Raw genomic sequence first — 21,593 nt, 5'->3', positions numbered from 1 at the left:
AAATACTGCATTGCTTCCTTCGAAAGCTGTGACCATTATGGTTATTGGATATACAATTAAATTTGGATACATTGTATTTTGACAACCAAAACCGGTCATAGGATGGAAAACTCTTCCGGCAATTGCTACACATAAACAACCGTACAAATGTAAAATGCAACAGTCTAAAACTGAACTACTCATTACCCGAGAACCTTAATTAATTAAAGACATATCTCCCAATAACATGACCACACTGTAGACTAAGGGAGTTCTATTAAACTAAATACAACTCTAGAAATAGGAGCTTGGCATACTGGTGGGACAGAAGGTTAAATATAAAATATACGTTGCATTTTAGAATAATTTACACAAATTGGAAATAAACCAATTTATTTGTTTTAAGCTCCTGATGTGCCAAAAACAGCTCAATTATATTTCACGGGAAATAAGGAAACATGGAAGGTATCCCTATAGAAAACCATAGGATGAGATATTCACATAAAAAGTGCCTCATCCATGTAGACAATTGTAGGAGGCAGCCTGAACCAATCGTGCATTGCTATGAATGTATTAGCTTAAGTACTATATAGAATACAAACAGGAAATATTGGAAGCATTCAGCAGATCAGGCAGAATTTGTGGGAACAAAAAACAAAGTTAACATATCAGGTCCAAAACCCTTAGTCAGAACTATGAATGGAAATAAGAGAGACAACAAGTTAATTTGAGGCTGGTGAAGAATGGATAGGATAAGCGTATATCTTGATAGGGCCAGTATCTCTGATAAGACCAGCAAATTGTAGAGATCATCCACTTGATGGATTAATTGGGGCAGTTAATGAAAAGAAAAGTGGAACAAAATGCTATCAGACGAAGGACGATTAGAGAGTATGAATACAAACATTTAAAAAGGGGTGAAAAAAATGCATGTCTGCAGGTCATGATTCGCAAGTCAGGCTGTGCTAGTGAAGCGAGAAAAACTGGGTCAATATAGACAACTTGCCGATGAGATGATGCTGTGAGAAAAAGTGAGTTAACTGAAGTTATAGAATTCAACATTGGGTCCAGAAGGCTGCAATGTACCCAATCAAAGGATAGGTACTATTCCTTAAACTTACTGCGGCCCTTGTTTTGGCAGTGCAGAAGGGCGGATACAAATACGCCAAAATGCGAATGAGACTGAGAATTAAAATGGCAGAGAGCAGAGAGATCCGAGTCACCCCCTCAGACAAATAGCACATTCTCCCCAAAGTGATCATCCAATCTGCATTTGGTTTCTCCAATGTACAAGATACCACATTGTGAATGCTGAATCCTCCAAGATTGGAGGAAGTGCAAGTGAATCGCTGCTTTTGCAAGGGCTGCTTGTATCCACGGACGGTGGCAAGGAAGTAAGTTAGACAGACGTGGCAGTTGCAGTTAAATGGGAAAGGGTTGTAAGAAGGGGAGTGGTTGGTGATACAGAAGAACAGAACAGGGAGTCAATGGAAACATTCCCTTTTGAAATACTGAAAGGAGAGGGGTGACAAGATCTTTTAGGTGATGGAACCCTGATGGAGATGGCATGAGTGCAAAGAATGATCCATTGAATGTGTAGGCAGGTGGGTAGAAGACAAGGACCAGGGGTACGCCATCCTTACTTGGTCCAGAAGACCAAAAGTATAGGAAATAGGTGAAATATGGTCAAGAGTAATGTCAACTGGTGAAGTCATGACTTAAGAGAATGAAGACATCTCAGGCATCAATGTGAAAAGTTTTTGCCAATAGACCAAAACTGACAAGGGTGGAGAGATATTCTTATCAGAAGTTAGGGTGGAAGATAGTTGAGATACTGTGAGAGTTTATAAACTTATAACCAATGTTTATTGTTAGCCAATTTCCTGCAGTTGAGATGGAGAGAAAGGGAAGAGTCTGAGATTGGGTACCTGAAGGGAAGACTAAGCCAAGGGGTGCTTTTTTTGTGCGACTAAAGTTACTTGATTGATTGATTGATTGATTCTTTTAATGACCACACAGCCCGGCTGGTGGAATTTGTTATGCCAATGCAGCACATAAAAAAAAGAATACAAACATGACAATACTAAAGAACTTTAACATGAAAACATCCCCCCACAATGGTTCCCATTATGAGGGAAGGCACAAAGTCCAGTCCCCGACCCCAGTTCCCCCATAGTCGGGCCAATTGAGGCCTCCACAGTTGCCTCTACGGAGGCCCGATGTTCCAGGCCGTTCTCGCCGGGTGATGTTGTTCCGACGTCGGGAGAGTCCTCTCAGCGGCATGGGAACCCTCCTTACTCGAGACCGTGGCTTCCGGAGCCGACAAGGACTGGCAATCTCATCAAGAGATTCCAGGCTCCCGATGGAAAGTTCAGCGCCGCCGCCCGCAGCCGCTCCACAGACCCGCAGCTCCGCAACGGACCCAGCTCACCGGAGTTCCAGCTCAGCGACCCAGGCAAGGCACCGCCCGCCCCGCAATGGTGCTCCAGCGCTGCACCGCCGTCCTCAGACCCGCAGCTCCGCCGATGCCGGTGCCGCCGCCGAGGTTCTGGGCGGTCCCCTCAGGAAACGCCGCTCCAGGCCCGCTGTTAGGCCGCGAGGACGGGTCAAGAGTGCAGCCCGGACAAAAGCTGCATCTCCGACCAGGTAGGGACCCTGAAAATATAGTTTGAGGGAATTGAAGGCAATATCCCCCCCCCCCCCCCCCCCCCCCCCCCCCCTCCCCCCACACTTATAAAAAAGCTAGAACTCCTAAACAAAATACTAAACTAACTAAAAATAAGAAAAAAAAGATGAAAGGACAGGACAGCTGCTGGCTGGGCAACCGTACACAAGACAGCACCCCGCTTACTTTGGGTAGTTGTTGTGGTATTTGTCTTACTGGCTCTCCATTTCTGTCCAAAACGGAAACAATTGTAGAAACATCAGGCAAAATGCAATACAAATAATTCAGTTTATAAATAGTGACTCCATCTTATAGATACATTATTCATTTGATGATATGGGTATTTTTATGATTATGAAGACAATGGAAAATAAATCTTTGTACGTCAAATCGGCAACTTTAAAACTACAATTTCAATGGCCTTTCACTGTTCTGGATCAATGTGAGGTAAGAAACAAACATTGTATAACTATATTCAGCCAGTTATGGTGTTGTATTCCTGTAGTAACAAATATAAGAAAACAAATTCTCACTGTAGATGCTCATTGTTAGTTATTCTTCATGTTTGTTCTCATGGTGACATGATCTGCTGACTGGGTGATGCACAACTAATAACTTTTCACTGTACCTCAGTACGCGTGACAATAAACCAAACCAAACAAGAATCTATAACCTGAATGAAGGCAAGGATTCACTGTTCTTTTACTATCATCTGTTTAAATGTTAGGAAAGCAAGCTTAATTTTGCATTGCAGAGGGATACAAAATAAATTTAAAATCATAAATCCTCAAAGCTGGCATGAAACCGGACTAATTTTCCCAGCATACAATTCAAACTCCATGACAATTACCTTTCCATCGTGGATCTTTATCCCGTGGATGGATTGTGTAGTGTGTCGTGATACGGGAAACTGAAGAGGAAACATATCTTTCCGCATGAACCAAGGACAGAAGAGATCCTCTCTGTACTGTGTTGACAGAACATAGACATCTGTGTACTGCAGAAGAAAAACACATTAACATACAGATTTTCAAAAGTACACATTCAAGATATTCAACATGAGACTCTGCCACGGCTGATTTAAGTATGCCATGTAAAGAATTTGATCTTTAGGTCCATTACAAATCATATTATACTAATGCCAACCATCGTTCTCTAAAATTACTCTGTCCAACTGCAAATATACATCGCACAAAGTAAGTATTTGTTTACAGCTCAGATTTGGTGAGAATGCTTATATGCATATTGAGATCAACTCTAAAGCTAAACTTTGACTGAATTCATTTTTCATCCCAACCATTTCAAGATGTTTATCCCCACTATCAGTCGCAGTGTGAATTATTGTATTAACATCAGATTGATTTTATTTAAACCTGAAAGGAGTTTAGAGCTCACGATCTTAGGTAGATTCTCAGGATTGAGAATGGCTTATTTCCATGTCGGTTTTGTGGATTGAGGTAGCTGATGGAGCCAATATGGGATTCACAGACTCTTGCAGATGGAGCAGATTGCAATTGTATTTTATCTTGTGGAATGATGCACTCCTTCTGCAATGCCTTGTGTGTGTCTGACACATGGCCTCATGGTTTCCAACATCATGCTCCACATTATGCAATTGGTCATGAGCCAGAGATTCCCAGGAGTCGATGAGGATGTTCAGTTCAGTTTTGTTTATTGTCACGTGTACCGAGGTACAGTGAACAGCTTTTGTTGCATGCTAACCAGTAAGCAGAAAGACAATACACGATTACAATCGATCCATTTACAGTGGAAAGATAAGCAGATCATAATTAAAGTGGGAAATCTTGCTGTATGAATACAGATTTAAGAGTGTGGAGCGATTGTAATGTGAGTTTGTGGATCTGCATCTGCAGCTAGCACGCAAATAGTAGCCTGTGTTGGGCGCCCTCTCAAGGATACTTCAGGTACATCTTCAAATCTTTTGTTTAAGAAGGAACTGCAGATGCTGGAAAATCGAAATAGACAAAAATGCTGGATAAACTCAGTGTTCGAGGCAGCATCTATGGAGCCAAGGAAATAGGCAACGTTTCGGGTCGAAACCATTCTTCAGACCCGAAACGTTGCCTATTTCCTTCGCTCCATGGATGCTGCTTCAACCGCTGAGTTTCTCCAGCATTTTTGTCTATCTTCAAATCTTTTCCGCTTTCCACCTGATAATCTCCTTCCATGGCAGATCTCAGAAGAGGGCATCATTTTTGGAAGTCTGATTAGGGACACGTGATAGATGTGACATATCCACTGCAGCCAACTGAATGTAATCACGCTTAAAATACAGGAGAAATAGGTTTTGAAAGGAAACTTCCCATAAATTTGGGGGATTTTGTAGAGGCAACATTGGTGAGTGAGTTTATCTTGGGATGCCTGTGATAGGTACTGCAGGTTTCAGATCATGACATAGGGTTCTCTGCTGCCCTTGAACCATGTATTTTATGTTGGATCTGAGATTGTGGTCTTCAAATACTCTTTTGCCCTATAGAGAAAGGTCCTAACGATTGTCCTTGCACATTGAAGACAGTTTCCACATGTAACAAGGACATTGAAGGCGAGTTTCATTATAAATGCCTCGCTTTGCCGAGAAGTGCATCCCAAGATATTGAATGTAGTCTCACTTTTTTCAGATTCTCACTACACTTTTATTGTCAGTGAGAAGTGTGATGCAATAACAGGAAATTGAAAGACCACTTTTATATTGCAGATTTCGGGTTTAAAGCCCATCCTCAGGCTTATGTGAAAATGTCAGTGATAGCTTAGAAGTTGGCCTCTATGCTCAAACGCAAGCGTTTGTCTGCATACTGCATCTTAACTATTGACATGTGAGTATCCTTGAACTTTGAGTGTTTTCACCACAGGCTAAATAGCTTCTCCTCCATAGTCGCCGACATCTTCCAAGATGGAGCTTCTCAGCGACTCAGGTGGATAAGGCGGCGTTGGAGGGTGAGGGGAGGCGTAGTGGACAAAGTGATGGGAAAAAGAGGAGGCAGCGGTGGAGGAAGGAGCGGGTGGCGTGAACAAAGTGACAGGAGAGGGAGGTGGCGGGGGAAGGGGTGGGGGAAGGGGTGGGGGAAGGGGGGGGGAAGAGGCCCAGTGGACAAAGCGATGGCCAACAGAAAGAAGCCTGAGCAAAGGAGGGGAGGGAACCCCATGGTGACCAAGCGCGTCCTGTCAGCTACAGCGGCCTGAAGTAAGCACAGTTCCTGGGGGTTACAACATGAGTCACAACGGCCGTATCAACTGGACGGTGCAGTGGGTGAAGGGCTTACTGGTGCATCTTACAAGCTGGGAGCAGTGTTGGAATGCGGAGCTGGGGAGACAGTGCAAGCAGGGGGTGGGTCAGCAGGTCTGCCCGTTATAACCAAAATCCATTATAAAAGGGTCCGTTAAAATGAGGGTCCCGACCCGAAACATCATCTATCCATGCTCTGCATAGGTGCTGCCTGACCTGCTGAGTTACTCCAACACTTTGTATCTTTTAAAGCAAGGGCTAATTTGTACAAGATTACAATGCGAAGGGAGGCAGCATGTCCATTATGCAGCAGTGAATGAATTTGTTGATGGTTTAGCTTAGATAATTATAGAGGGAAATATTGTGCCAAAGGAATTCAATGTGGATGAGAGTCATGAGTCTGCATTATATTGGAAATGTATACCTCAATGTACACATATTACAAGAGAGGAACAGAGTGCATAAAGCTCCAGTGCATAAACCAGCAAGAGACAACCATATTGCTTGGTGGAAATACTGTCGGAGATTTTAAACTTGAACTTTGTTTTATCCATCCAAGAACCTATGGACTGAATGGAATTTGGAAGCAATCTCTTCTGGTCCGGATGGGTGACTTTGCCCTTATTTCAAGACTATTTTGTTCCTGATGTGGAGCGATGCGTTTCCTGATGCGTTTCCATGAATTTGACATTCAGGATTTTATTGATTCTTAATAATACCCCACAGCGTCCTACATATTTGGATTATGTTCATCTAAATGTCAAAGTTTGTATACTGCCACAAATGCAGCAGCTCTGAGTTAAGGTATAATTATATATTTTAAAGATTACCTACAAAAGACATTTTCTCAAGCTATTCAAGTAACCGATGCAGCAGAAGGTAATTCTCGAAGTCACACATCTACAATGCCATGAATATCGCAGATACTTTGGATAAGATAAAGCATGCAAGAAAGGTTTCGACCCGAAGCGTCACCCATTCCTTCTCTCCAGAGATGCTGCTGTCTCGCTGAGTTACTCCAGCATTTTGTGTATATCTTCAGTTTAGACCAGCATCTGCAGTTCCTTCCTATACATTTATGAATGTTGCATGGAACAAACTTTGCTCTAATTTTGTTCATGAATTCTCAGCTTTTCCCAAGATGATAGAAGAATGTGATGGAGAAGATACACAAAACAAGAGACACAGCAGGAGAGGCAGTATCTCTGGAGAGAAGGAATGGGTGCCGTTTCGGGCCAAGACCCTTCTTCAAACTAATTTTGATACATTTTGGTTTCACCATGTAGAAATTACAGCAGTGTTTATACATAGTCCCCTCATTTCAGAGCACCATAATGTTTGGGACACAGCAATGTCATGTGAATGAAAGTAGTAATGTTTAGTATTTTGTTGCATATCCTTTGCATGCAATGACTGCTCAAAGTCTGCGATGCATGGACATCACCCTTTGCTGGGTGTCTTCTCTGCTGATGCTCTGCCAGGCCTGTATTGCAGCCATCTACAGCTTATGCTTGTTTTGGAGGCTTGTCCCCTTCAATTTTCTCTTCAGCAGGGGCAGAAAACCCAGGGGGTCCAGAGAGGACACGTTACCCCCCCCCCCCCCCCCCCCCCATCCCCTCCAAGGTTTTTGTAATCTGGATTTTAAAACCCGGTGAAATCTCCACTTTCCGCGAGACAGTGGGGGTGTGATTGATGATCGAGGGCGCCGATTGGACGAGAGAGACGTCGGTCAGCAGGCAATAGTGGCGGGACATGGTTATTCAGCGCGATGATTGGAGGAGGGAGGAGTGGGGAGGGGTTGGGACTAAGGATAGAGTGCGGTGATTGGAGGAGGGAGACTTCGCACAGACCTGCACCTCATCCGCAGCCAGGATCGATCCCAGCCGGGTCTCCGGTGCTGTCCCGAGTGCCCCCCCCCCCCCCCCCTCGTCCCCACGGGTGGCCAGAGAGGTCGGCAGCAAAGATCCTCCGCTATAGGATCTTTGGTTGGGAGTCAGATGGGCGCGGTGCCCCAAGGCCCACAGTCAACCCAGCTCAACTATGCCTGTCCCGCCAGGTGAGCCTACAGCCCTTCCGGGACTTGCGGGAAATATGGCCAGCACGGAGAAGCAGCACTGGTGTTCCGTCAGTCCAGACAGGGCTGTAGTTAACCCAGTGAGACAGGCAAAGTTGAGCTGCATTTAGCGCTGGATTGAGCCTCCGAAGCTGTGTGGCTGTGTGTGTGTGTGTGGGGCTGTGTGTGTGTGGGGCTGTGTGTGTGTGTGGGGCTGTGTGTGTGTGGGGCTGTGTGTGTGTGTGTGTGTGTGTGTGTGCGCGCGCGCGTGTATGTGAGAGAGCGTGCGCATGCGCGCGTGGCTGCCAAAAAAAAATGTCCCTCGGTCCCCTCCATGTTTTGATAGCGAGTTCTGCTCTTGCTCTTCAGCATATAAAAGGCATGCTCAATTGGGTTCAGATCGGGTGATTGACTTGGCCACTCAAGAATTGACCATTTTTAGCTTTGAAAAACTCCTTTGTTGCTTTAGCAGTATGTTTGGGATCATTGTCTTGCTGTAGAATGAACCGCCAGCCAATGAGTTTTGAGGAATTTGTTTGAACTTGAGCAGTCCATACACTTCAGAATTCATTATGCTACTACCATCAGCAGTTGTATCATCAATGAAGATAAGTAAGCCAGTACCTTCAGTAGCCATACATGCCCAGGCCACAGCACCCCCACCACCGTGTTTCACGGATAAGGTGGTATGTTTTGGATCTTGGGCAGTTCCATCTCTCCTCCACACTTTGCTCTTGCCCAATATTGCACGTGATACTGTTGTTCACTCCAATTATCTTTTCACCTTAAAATCTGTTTATTTCCCTTTATTCCAAGTGCTGATGGCAAGTCAGGTCTGAAAGTGTTATTTTTTTTCCTACCATTATCGGTTTAATTCATTTTTTTAATGCGTAGGATTTAAAACTGGACAGATTTTAAAGGGGCTGGCAAACATGTCCTTCAGGTTACACTGTGAACCTGCAAATACATACCCACATTATGTTAAACTTTTTTTTTAGGACGATGACAGTGCTCTTCTTCGCTGTTCTCCCACCTCATTTTGCAAACCTCAGCATTGAAAAAGTAAGGCAGCCTTCAACTGCGCAAATATTTCACTGGAGTATATCAAATCAATAAAATCCAGATCAATTAAAAATCCATGATTATTCTTAAACGTGATGTTGAGTCACACACCTACACCCAGCAAATCGATTTTAATTAGAAACCTTGTAATTGATAAGTCTGTTTATGGCATTAACCTTTGACACACTTCCAACGTGGGCTTTCCCATATTACACAACGCGTACACATTTTACAAAACGTGTAAATATATGTATTATAGAAACAATACTGTTATGATTTCAATGAAATGTCTTAAAGCTTTCAATCCATATGACATTTGGAAACCTACAGGTAAAAAAGCATTTTGTAAATAGGGTAGAGACATTGGGTTGTTTATCGTGGGTAAACATTCGTTGACATTGGACGATCTCTAAAGGTGTTCCATCTTTAGCCACTTCATTCTTCTTCTTTATGAACTGGCTAAGTTATTCGTGCTTTTTAAAACAAAACGGGCAATGGTTGAATTGACAGTCGTGACTGTGCTGCCCAGAGGCCGTTTACTTTAGAGGAAATGAAGGGATTGTTACTTACCTCGCGTTGTCAGCCTGCAAGCTGCAGACAACATGCCGGAGATCCCCGTTACAAACTAACAACACAGTGCACGCCTCTCCGACCGACCGACCGACCGACGATGCAGCGACCCGGTCCGGCTGCCGACAACTCAACCTTCGCTCTCACGTTACGAACCGAAGGGCCCCACTGGACCCGCCCGCTGCGCCTGCGCAGAGATTGCCAATGCACTCTGGGGATTGTAGTCTCACACTGAAGGGCAGGAACCTGCGCATGCTCACCGGCTGTAGTGTCGTGAACAATGGGTGACAACGTCATCAGCGGTGACGTCAGCGCCGTCATTGACCAGTTGATTTGTGTCAAATCTGTCCCATTTCTCCTCCATCACCAGTGCAAACGTTATACTGGCCCGTCTGCTCAGCTGAGTATCAGGTGTGCAGGAATGAACTGCAGATGCTGGTTTAAACCGAAGGTAGACACAAAAATGCGGGAGTAACTCAGCGGGACAGGCGGCATCTCTGGAGAGAGGGAATGGGTCGAGACCCTTCTTCAGACTGAGAGTCAGAGGAAAGGGAAACGAGAGATAGAACAACAAGGCACCCTCACCATCAGCCTGTCTCGTCCCTTTCTTTTAGTCTGTTTTTACTTGTATGTTTTGTTGGGATGACTCGCTAATGGCAGGTAAGCACGGGAAGACTCGTGAAGATATTTCAACATGATGAAAAATGTCTGCGAGAGCCCCGAGTACTGACGAGTGCCCAATACCGTAAATCTCCGAGTTCGAATCAGGGCAAACTCGGGAGAACTCTTGGAATGAACTCGTACCGTGGGACAGGGGTTTAATTTATTGGCACATTCTGTTAGTATTGCTGTCTCCCCCCTTCCTCAGCTCCCCTGCTGTCTCAACGAGACCTGGGCCTCATGGTACTCCTCCTTTTAAAAGTTGGCCCCACCCACCCCTGGAGAAACCCCGATCGGTCTGAAGAAGGGTTTGGGCCCGAAATGGGCCTATTTCGTTTCGCTCCATAGATGCTGCTTCACCCGCTGCAGTTTCTGCAGCTTTTCTGTGTAAAGAAGGCACCCTCACCATGTTAGCCTGTTCATAGCAAAAGGATTTGAGTATGTTTTTACTTGTATGTTTTACTGCATCTTTACAGGGTCTTGGTGATGACCACTAATGGCAGGTAAGTATTGTGAAGACTCGTTTTGATTTCTCAATCATGAGGAAAACATTCTTGCCATAGAGTGAGTACCGAGAGAAGGTTCACCAGACTGATTCCGGGGATTCAGGACTTTAAATCTCCGAGTTCGAATCAGGGCAAAGTTTGAGAACTCTTGGAAATTTAGAAGATTGACAGGGGTTTCTTATAGAAACTCTTCTACAAAATGGTGGCCGATTGGAACAGGGAGATGCAACGAAGATTGTGGGTGATCATGGTACATGTCCATTAACAAGGGGTCACACAAAAAAGCTGGGGAAAATCTTTTATGACCGCGGATGAGGAAAGCATTTTTCACACAGAGGAAGTGGGCAATCTCGGGCCGAATTCCCTTCTTCAGAAGGTAGGTTGCAGGTGCAGCAGTTCAGTGAAGATATTTAAGAGGGAGTTAGCATTCCCCTTGTGGCTAAAGGATCATAGAAATTAGGTGGAGAGAAGGCAGGTACAGGACCCTTCGTTGGATGATCAGCCGCCATTCATATGATCATGGCGGTGCAGGCTGGAAGGGCTGAATGGCCTACTCCTGCACCTATTTTCTATGTTTCCTACGTATAGTGAAAAAAATTTGTTGCGTGCTAACCAGTCAGCGGAAAGACAATACATAATTACAATCGAACCATTCACAGTGTACAGACACATGATATGGGAATAAGGTTTAGTGCAAGATAAAAGAGAAATCAATACTGCTGGGTTGTAAGCTGCCCAAGTGAAATATAGGGTGCTGTTCATCAAATTTACATTTGGCCTCACTCTGATAATGGAGGAAGCCCAGGAAAGGTCAGAATGGGAATGGGAAGGTAAGTTAAAGTGCTATCAGGTTTAGCTTGACAGTTCTCTGATGAAGCACTGAGAATGTTTGTTAAAATACCTCCCCAACATCCAAGGGATTGACAGGAGTCGCTGCCTTGAAAAGGGCAGTATCATCAGACACCCGCACATCCCTGGCCACAGCCTCGTTTTACTCCTGCCACGTGAAGAAGATATAGGAACCCGGAAACTAACATCCAGGTTCAGGAACGGCTTCTTCCTTACAACCATCAGGTTATGATCTCCAAATAAGGCATTGAAGAACTTACTTTTGGCAAATTCAGCGAGCAAACACTTTAATGCACTATTATTTTTTGTTTTATAAGCAAATATACATTGAACATGTTTTTATTTCCGCCGGATTGCACCTTCATTATATTATGTTTTATATTCTTATTATGCTGCTGTAAATAAGTAAATCTAGGTTCTATTTGGGCCTATTTTTCCATACAACTGGCAGAGGTAGGTGTTGCAGCTCACACAAGCTGCCGTTTTCTATGTTTTTGAGGCTGGGAAAATGCGTTTTTGTCCCATCCAACGTTTAAGAACCCTCGAGTGGTCCACTTGAAAAATTTGGTCACGTGGGTGCGGATCTACGAGGCAGCAACTTTATGGAATCAAGGAATAGGTGACATTTCGGGTCTCGGCCCTGCTTCAGACTGTTAGTCAGGTACATGGATAGGACAGGTTAGGAGGGATATGGACCAAACGCAAGCGTGGGACTGGTGTAGATGGGACATGTTGGCTGGTGTGGGCAAGTTGGGCCGAAAGGCCTGTTTCCACACTGTATCACTCTATGACTAAAATAAAACTCTTCTTGACTCTGAAAGTTCTTTCCCACCCTTGCCTTGCTCCACAAAATAATCGAGCAATGGGGGAAGACTCGGGCTGGTAAACTTGGTGCAGCCTTCACCTAATATAAGACACACATGAATGCGGGAATAGGAGCGGGACAGGCAGCATATCTGGAGAAAAGGAATGGGTGACGTTTCGGGTCGAGACCGTTTTTCAGACTGAGTGTCAGGTGAAAGGGAAACGAGAGATATGGAACAAATGAATGCAAGGCGCTATGCAAAAAAAAAAAAATCATATCGCCCTGTTCACTTTCACCTGTTGGTGCACCTCGAAATTAAACCCCTGCAAATAACAGGCCGCCCCAAGAATCGCCCGAAAGGGAGCTGATTGTAATTTGATCTCAGTCCCCCTTGGTTTATATTAAATAAAGATGAATGATTGCGGGGGGATGTTGGTTTGAATGTGGACTGTTGTGGTGTGGGAGGGGGCGGGGGGGGATGTGTGCGGCTCCGGCGCAGGCACGGCAGTGGGCAGTATAAGCGGGGTCCTCGCTGGGCGCGAGCTTTGACAGTTGCGGCGGTTGGGGAGGGGAGGAGCGCGCGGGGAGATAGAGGGAGCGGGAGCGGCAAACGGCCCAGAGTGGAGTGGCGGCGCGGGACGGACACGGGGAGTGAGGAGCAGGCAGAGCGAGACCGGGGAACAGAGGCGTGTGGAGCAGCACCACAGTAGCAGGCGGCAAACTCTGCCCACTGTACTCCAGTACCACAGTAGCAGGCGGCAAACTCTGCCCACTGTACTCCAGTACCACAGTAGCAGGCGGCAAACTCTGCCCACTGTACTCCAGTACCACAGTAGCAGGCGGCAAACTGCTGCCCACTGTACTCCAGTACCACAGTAGCAGGCGGCAAGCTGCTCACTGTACTCCAGTATCACAGTAGCAGGCGGCAAGCTGCTCACTGTACTCCAGTACCACAGTAGCAGGCGGCAAACTCTGCTCACTGTACTCCAGTACCACAGTAGCAGGCGGCAAACTCTGCCCACTGTACTCCAGTACCACAGTAGCAGGCGGCAAACTCTGCCCACTGTACTCCAGTACCACAGTAGCAGGCGGCAAGCTGCTCACTGTACTCCAGTACCACAGTAGCAGGCGGCAAACTCCGCCCACTGTACTCCAGTACCACAGTAGCAGGCGGCAAACTCTGCCCACTGTACTCCAGTACCACAGTAGCAGGCGGCAAACTCTGCCCACTGTACTCCAGTACCACAGTAGCAGGCGGCACTCTCCGCCCACTGTACTCCAGTACCACAGTAGCAGGCGGCACTCTCCGCCCACTGTACTCCAGTACCACAGTAGCAGGCGGCAAACTGCTGCCCACTGTACTCCAGTACCACAGTAGCAGGCGGCTAACTGCTCACTGTACTCCAGTATCACAGTAGCAGGCGGCAAGCTGCTCACTGTACTCCAGTACCACAGTAGCAGGCGACAAGCTGCTCACTGTACTCCAGTATCACAGTAGCAGGCGGCAAACTCTGCCCACTGTACTCCAGTACCACAGTAGCAGGCGGCAAACTCTGCCCACTGTACTCCAGTACCACGGTAACAAGCTGCCCACTGTACTCCAGTACCACGGCAACAAGCTGCCCACAGTACTCCAGTACCACAGTAGCAGGCGACAAGCTGCCCACTGTACTCCAGTACCACGGCAACAAGCTGCCCACAGTACTCCAGTACCACAGTAGCAGGCGGCTAGCTGCCCACAGTACTCCAGTACCACGGCAACAAGCTGCCCACTGTACTCCAGTACCACGGTAGCAAGCTGCCCACTGTACTCCAGTACCACAGTAGCAGGCGGCACACTCTGCTCACAGTACTCCAGTACCACGGTAGCAAGCGGCGGAGCGGGGACCATGTCGGGCGAGGACGTGGCGGCGGACGCGCAGCAACTGCAGGATCTGGAACTACAGATCGACCAGGTGGGTGACGGCATCTCCAGCGGCTGCTCGTTCCGGTCCCGGTCCTGGTGATGGTTGACGAGGAACCGAAACCCGAGGGATGGTCCCCTCCTATCTGAGGTCCGGTCAGAGCTCCGATTCCATCCCCCTTTCTTCACTGGGGTCTGGTCCAGATGTCTTCTCCACCTTTCAGCTTCCCAAACACCTCCTTAGTAATAGCCACTCCACTAACTTCTACCCCCTAATACTCGCCTGAATTTTAGGCACATTTTTGATGTCTTCTACAGTGTAGTCTGACGCTAAAGAATTATTCCATTTCATCTGCCATTTCTTTATTCCCCATTATTGGCTCTCACCACGGCCATCGTAGAGTCTGCCTTCATCTTCTCCATCATGGTCTGGTTTGGCTCAGCCACCAAGCATGACACCCGGCGGCTGCAGCGAATCGTCCGATCAGTTGAGAAGGAATATCCCGTAGCTCCGCTCTTACTCCCCCTCCCCCCTCTCGTAACAAGGACAGAGTCCCCCTTGTCTTCACCTTCCACCCTACCAGCCGTCACATATAACAGATAATCCTCCGACATTTTCGCCACCTCCAACGGGATCGCACCACTGGCCACATCTTCCCATCTCCTTCCCTTTCAGCTTTCCGCAGAGACCGTTCCCTCCGTAACACTCTGGTCAATTCGCCCCTTCCCACCCAAACCACCCCCTCCCCTGGTACTTTCCCTTGCAACTGTAGGAAATTTTGTTTTACCTCCCCCCCCTTCGACTCTATCCAAGGAGCCAAGCAGTCTTTCCAGGTGAGGCAGAGGTTCACCTGCACCTACTCCAACCTCATCTATTGCATCCGCTGCTCTAGGTGTCAACTGCTCTACATTGGTGAGACCAAGCACAGTTTGCATTAACCAACCCGATCCCCCGGGGTTGTCAGCACATCAGCTCCCCCTCCCATTCCGTATCCGACCTTTCTGACCTGGGCCTTCTACATGGCCAGAGTGAGTCCCACCGCAAATTGGAGGAGTGGCACCTCATATTTCACTTGGGTAGTTTACACCCCAGCGGTATGAACATTGACTTCTCCAATTTCAGGGAGTCCTTGTCTTCTCCCTCCTTCCTCTCCCCTTCCCAGCTTTCCTACAGACCACTGTCTCCACCTTTCTTCTTCCCTCCTCCCCACCCCCACATCAGTCTTAAAAAGGGTCTCGACCTGAAACGTCGCCTATTCTTTTGCACCGTAGATGCTGCCTCACCCGCTGAGTTTCTCCAGCATTTTTGTCTACCCTCATCACTTCTCCATCATCATTTTCTAGCGGTCCAACGTCCACTCTTGGCTTCCTCTTACTTTATATATCTGAAGAAACCTTTGCTAACCTCTTTTATGTTATTGACTAGCTTACCATCTTTTCTCCCCTTATTGCCTTTTTAGCTATCTTCTGTCGGTTTTTGAGAGCTTCCCAATCCTCTGGCTTCCCACTTTTCAACATTATATACCTTCTCTTTTAGTTTTATGCTGTTTTTCCCTTCCCTTGTCAGCCTCATTCTACCCTTAGAATCTTTCTTCCTTTTTGGGATGTAAAGATGTTGCATCTTCTGAATGATTCCCTGAAATTCCTGCGATTTAAAAAAAAAAATATATATATACAGGAACCATGCAAAAAATTCATCCGACATTCTCGGAGGCTATAATCACAATAACAATCATAATCACAATAATACTTTATTAGCCAAGTATGTTTTGCAACATACGAGGAATTTCATTTGCAAGTCATAGAAACATAGAAAATAGGTGCAGAAGTAGGTCATTTGGCCCTTCGAGCCTGCACTGCCATTCAATATGATCATGGCTGATCATCCAACTCAGTATCCTGCACCTGCCTTCTCTGCATACCCCCTGATCCCTTTAGCCACAAGGGGCACATCTAACTCCCTCTTAAATATAGCCAATGAACTGGCCTCAACTACCTTCTGTGGCAGAGAATTCCAGAGATTCACCACTCTCTGTGTGAAAAATGTTTTTCTCATCTCGGTCCTAAAATATTTCCCCCTTATCCTTAAACTGTGACCCCTTGTTCTGGACTTCTCCAACATCGGAAACAATCTTCCTGCATCTAGCCTGTCCAACCCTTTAAGAATTTTGTAAGTTTCTATAAGATCCCCCCTGAATCTTCTAAATTCTAGCGAGTACAAGCCGAGTTTATCTAGTCTTTCTTCATATGAAAGGACATCCCAGGAATCAGTCTGGTGAACCTTCGCTGTACTCCCTCTATGGCAAGAATGTCTTTCCTCAGATTAAGAGACCAAAACTGTATGCAATACTCCAGGTGTGGTCTCACCGAGACCCTGTACAACTGCAGTAGAACCTCCCTGCTCCTATACTCAAATCCTTTTACTATGAATGCTAACATACCATTCGCTTTCTTCACTGCCTGCTGCACCTGCATGCCTACTTTCAATGACTGGTGTACCATGACACCCAGGTCTCGTTGCCTCCCCTTTTCTTAATCGGCCACCATTCAGATAATACTTTCCTGTTTTTGCCACCAATGTGGATAACTTTGATTCATACAACTTCAGTCATACAAATAAAAAGCAATGGAACACACAAAATACATTTTAACATAAACATCCACCACAGTGACTCTTCCACATTCCTCACTATTGCGGAAGGGTGGAAAAAGTTCAAATTTCTTCCCTTCTTTGCTCTCCCGCGGTGGGGGGGCCTCGAGCCCTCTGTTGACGGGACGATCTTGATTCCCGTAACCGGCGGCGTTTGAGCCCTCCGCATCGGGGCGATCAGCTCCTGCATCGGGGGGATGTCAACTCCTCGGCGTTGGAGCTTCCCGACTCGGCCTATCCCGAGACTGTGACCTCTTGATGGTAAGTCTGCAGGTCGCGGTTGGAATGATCCCAGGCAAACAATCAGCTCCGATGTTGTCCACGCCCAGCGGTGGGGCTCAAGTCAGTCCAAGGAGGCCTCCAGCTCCATTGATCGTAGGCCCAAGAGCGTCCGGAGATGCGATCTGGGTAAAAAATGCATCTCCGGCAAGGTAAGAAACTGAAAAAAAAGTTTCCCCGACCCCCTCCCCCTCTCCCAACCCCCACATAAAACAAACCGGACAACATTTACTCACACTTTTAACACACACAAACATTCAATGCTGTTTACCCAAATCACACTCCCCCACCCCCACCCTTGCCACTCATGTGGCCCACTGGCGTGGAATCACTTCCTTATTGCTGCTACACTGGCATTCCCGCTTGGGTCCTTTTCCAATCAACATTAGCCTGCACCTGTAGTCACCTTTACTCAACAGTAATTCCAACACATCTGATTTAATTTTCTCTTTCTCAGACTGCAAATCTGTGGCGTGGAATGTCTCTGAATTCCTCCATTAGTCACATAAGGAATTCTTTTCGTTACCTGATAATGCCAAGAGCACATTTGGCACTGAAACTGTGTCATTTTACAAAGGCAGTTTGATAGCAACGGTTAATTAGAGGTCAACAATTTGCCTTCCTGTAGACCCAAACTTGATTTACAAGGTTCACTGTGGAAGTTATTGTCATAACATTGTAGCAAAGTGTGAGTTTATTACTGCAGTTCATCTGCTATGTTGATCTGTGCTTATTTTGTAATATGATTGTGCTAAATCAAAGGATTTAACCAGTTGCCAACGTTTAGTCTGTTGTTACTGCTCACTCACGCCTGAACGCAGAATGATGCACAAGCTGACTCATTCCCTTGCTCACAACACAGAAGCCAAGATGCCCTTTAACATGATTAAAGTCCTGGGTGGAGCCCACCATTCTGCTAAATCTGTTGATGTTGAAATAACTGATAATCAGAACATTTAAACTGTTCATGTTCTAAATAATGTTAAAGGTCTTAAATGTTAAAGGTGTAATGTTAAAGATTAAACATTATAAAACACCATGAAAATAAACTTTAAACTTAAAGCAAACAAAAAGCTAAATGTGCCTTTCCCATTTAATCAACAGATCAGGCATTTTCATTCAAAACATAGGTGTGGGTGTAGCTATGTGTCTGACAGGTCTTGCTGTGTAGAACAAATTTGTGCACCACACTGGTGAATCCCAGCACAACTGCGCTCTGCCATTAGACTTCATCTGGATCCAGCAAAGGAGTGGTGTGATGGATTTTCTGTTATCTACCATGCAGTATGTCCGGAGAGTACACACAATTTTATTTATTTTTCCTTTGGTGGCTTAATGCTGATTTAGCCCTTCAGAGCTGAGAGATGCATCCAATTCAGTTCAGCCTATTTTTATACTGGACTATGTAACTGTTTTCAGTAAATCCTGAATCTTTGCCAATAATTAGGCTATTGAAACATGGCAAATGCAATAAAACTAAAGTTTGAGCAAAACACAAAAATGCTGGAGTAACCCATTTGGTCAGGCAGCGTCTATGAAGATTTTTAGTTGGGAAATGTTGCCTATTCTTTCTGTCCAGAGATCCTGCCTGATCCGCTGAGTTACTCCAGCACTTAGTGTTTCACTCAAGATTAAGGAATCTGTAGTTTTTTGTGTCTTAATATTAAAGTTTTGATGCTTGTGTATAGGTATGTTGCTACAGGTAATAGTTTCAGATAACATGGCGTGGTAAGCTGTGGTTTTCAGTTTGAGTTTGTTTATTATTTTTACTTTTTTGTTGCTTTGTTTCATTGCAGACTGCTTTCTATTTAACAAAAGTTTGGGAAGTCACATCATCTCTTTCAGCTCAAGTGGAAGACCTAACTGCAAAATGTTCAGCAAATGCTCAGTTTCTGAAAGCATGGAGGGATCTACTCAAAGAGGGGTATGAATCCCTGAAGCCAGACAACTGATCAGAAAGATGAGCAATATTATTCTTTGAAGAACATCATGTTTAATGTGGGAAGCCTAATGACTCACTTTTAAAGTCAAGAAAGCCATCATCACTAGTAAACCAAATGAATATATAGCTATCTAAAGAAAAGAAGAATGGTAAATAATGGTAAATATAGTGTACATAAGTACATTCTAGAAGATATTTATGTTGGATATTAATTTGGTCCAAAGTGTATCTTGCCAATAAATTGAAAGTTTTTAGCTCCTTGGATCTAAGAAGACCAGCTGAAATGAGCTGAATCAAGAAAATTATCATTTGAAACCGTATTCTTCAAAGTTAAAATGTACATTTGTTTAGGCCTTGTCCACAAGTAGTCCTGTTACATTTTGATTCTTTCTAATTGTCTTAGTTAAATGGGAGGGAGACGTATATTTCCTTTGCCATTAACCACAACTCTGACTTTTCTCCACTCCAGTCTTTGGAAATGTCATTGATGAGTGCTCAAACTACATTTTTTGAATATTATTCTGCAAATGGATCTTCATCTCGTGATTCTGACTGATATAAAAACATGGGCAGTGAACCCTAAAGTTGTTTACTATCGATAAATGTGCCTCCCCTTAGTTACTTTAATGTAATCAGAAGCATTGGTGAAATATTTTATTTCTTACTGTGCTTTGCATAAGGTAAGAAATTATTAGCAGAAGGATTATACCTCGAAGCATACCGAATTCTGTGGCCGTTTTTTTTCCCTTTTAAGATCTAAATCATCTATAGTTTATTGACCATTCCAGTCAAAGCGATGATTATATTTTTGAGGGTTTTCTACACATTAGCATTAAAATGGCCGTACGTTTAAGAAAAGTGCATTGCAGCAGCAAGTTTTGATTATAGTTATTTGATATTCTTGATATTGAAATGTTTTTAAAATTATCAAGTCTTTTGGGCATAGTGGACAGTTTACTACTTAGCTTGATTTTAAATTTAGAATTATTAAAAATAAAATATATACACAATACAACCATTTAGTTTTTTCCTAAAATATAAAACACAATACTAGTAATAATCAGGTCAAGCAACAATGTGGAGAGAAATAAACGTAGCATGTCAATGATCGTTAATCTTAATCTTCAATTGAAATATTAATTTTGCTATCTTTTTCTATCCTTTGTATTCAATGTTTGTTTGGAGCAGATGTCTTGTGTATTTGATGTATATCCATTAAATGGAACACTTTCAGAAAAATGTTATTTAGGTATTCATATGCTGTAGTGACATTGCCAAATTATTAAATACAATTTCATATTATGCAGTCAAATTGATGTAAAATGTGAACCTCTGCCTAACCAGAAAGGACTGTCGGGTTCCCTTGACAGAGTCGAAGGTGGAGGTATAGGGACAGACATTGGATCTCCTGTGGTTGCCGGGGAAGGTACCTGGGGAGTGGGTGGCTTGAGTGGGAAGGGATGAGTTAACCAGGGAGTTGCGGAGGGAACGGTCTCTACGGAAGGCAGAAAGGGATGGAGATGAGAAGTTGTGACTAGTGGTGGAATCATGTAGGAAGTGGTGAAGATGTTGGAGGATTATGTGCTGTTGTGGCAGCTGATGGGGGTGAAAGGTAAGGACGAGGAGGACACTCCCAGTTGGGAGGGGGAGTAAGAGCGGAGCTGTGGGATACCGAGAAGACATGTGAGGGCCTCATCCATGATGGAAGAGGGGAACCCCAGTTCCCGAATGAATGAGGACATCTCGGATGTTATGATATGGAACATCTCATCTTGGGTGCAGATGTGGCATAGACGGAGGAGTTGGGAGTAGGTGGATAGTCTTAGCAGGAAGCAGGGTGGGAAGAAGTGTCTAGTTGTGAAAGTCAGGTTTGTAATAGACGTCAGTCGATCGTCTACCTCCTGTGATGGAGACTGAAGATCAATAAAGGGGAGGGAGATGTCAGAGATTGTCCAAGTGAATTTGAGTGCAGGATGAAGATTGGTGGAGAAGTTATGAAGTCCATGAGTTCTGCATTGGTGCAGGTGGTAGCACTAATGCAGTTGTCAATGTAATGGAGATAGAGTTTGAGGATAGGGCCAGTGTATGCCTGGAACAGAGATTGATCAACATACCCTACAAAGAAGCAGGCATAGCTGGGACCCTGCGTGCCCATAGCTACACCTTTGATTTGGAGAAAGTGGGAGGAGTTAAAAGAAGTTGATAAGAGTGAGGACCAGCTCTGCTAGGTGGAGAAGAGTGTTAGTAGAGGGAAATTGGCTGGTTTTACGGTCGAGGAAAAAACCGAGCTTTAAGGCCTTCCTGGTGGGGGGATGGAGGTGTACTGAACGGCCATAGTAAAGATGAGGGTGTGGGGGCTTGGAAAGCTGAAGTCATTAAAGAGACGAAGGGCATGTGAGGTATCTCGGACATAGGTCGGGAGGGAT

General features: G+C 45.1%; 2 protein-coding genes across 3 annotated transcripts in view; one reads left to right on the top strand and one right to left on the bottom strand.

Moving 5' to 3' along the window:
• Positions 1 to 9,774, bottom strand: part of etfdh (electron transfer flavoprotein dehydrogenase) — a 42,639-nt gene extending 32,865 nt beyond the window's left edge. For both annotated transcript variants that reach the window (XM_055645868.1, XM_055645861.1), the window contains exons 1-2: positions 9,574 to 9,774; positions 3,495 to 3,641 (exon numbers count right to left, since the gene is read on the bottom strand). In XM_055645868.1, the coding sequence (XP_055501843.1) occupies positions 3,495 to 3,641; positions 9,574 to 9,607 (181 nt within the window). In that variant the 5' untranslated portion in view covers positions 9,608 to 9,774. The remainder of the gene's footprint in view (positions 1 to 3,494; positions 3,642 to 9,573) is intronic.
• Positions 9,775 to 13,002: 3,228 nt separating this feature from the next.
• Positions 13,003 to 20,479, top strand: LOC129703442 (renal cancer differentiation gene 1 protein-like). Its single transcript, XM_055645896.1, has 2 exons — positions 13,003 to 14,348; positions 19,022 to 20,479. The coding sequence occupies exons 1-2, from the start codon at positions 14,283 to 14,285 to the stop codon at positions 19,175 to 19,177; spliced, it is 222 nt and encodes a 73-aa protein (XP_055501871.1). The 5' UTR covers positions 13,003 to 14,282; the 3' UTR covers positions 19,178 to 20,479.
• Positions 20,480 to 21,593: the final 1,114 nt, after the last annotated feature.

Source organism: Leucoraja erinacea, chromosome 1 (assembly GCF_028641065.1).
Source record: "Leucoraja erinacea ecotype New England chromosome 1, Leri_hhj_1, whole genome shotgun sequence".
NCBI classification, from domain to species: domain Eukaryota; kingdom Metazoa; phylum Chordata; class Chondrichthyes; order Rajiformes; family Rajidae; genus Leucoraja; species Leucoraja erinaceus.
The sequence above is the reverse complement of the archived record's forward strand: the minus strand, read 5'-3'. Positions and strand labels throughout refer to the sequence as shown.

Bases quoted from the DNA above. Each gene is read 5' to 3' on its own strand.
- LOC129703442 (XM_055645896.1), top strand. From the start codon at position 14,283: ATGTCGGGCGAGGACGTGGCGGCGGACGCGCAGCAACTGCAGGATCTG. The intron at 14,349-19,021 runs GTGGGTGACGGC...GTTTCATTGCAG, and splicing joins TGGAACTACAGATCGACCAG to ACTGCTTTCTATTTAACAAA.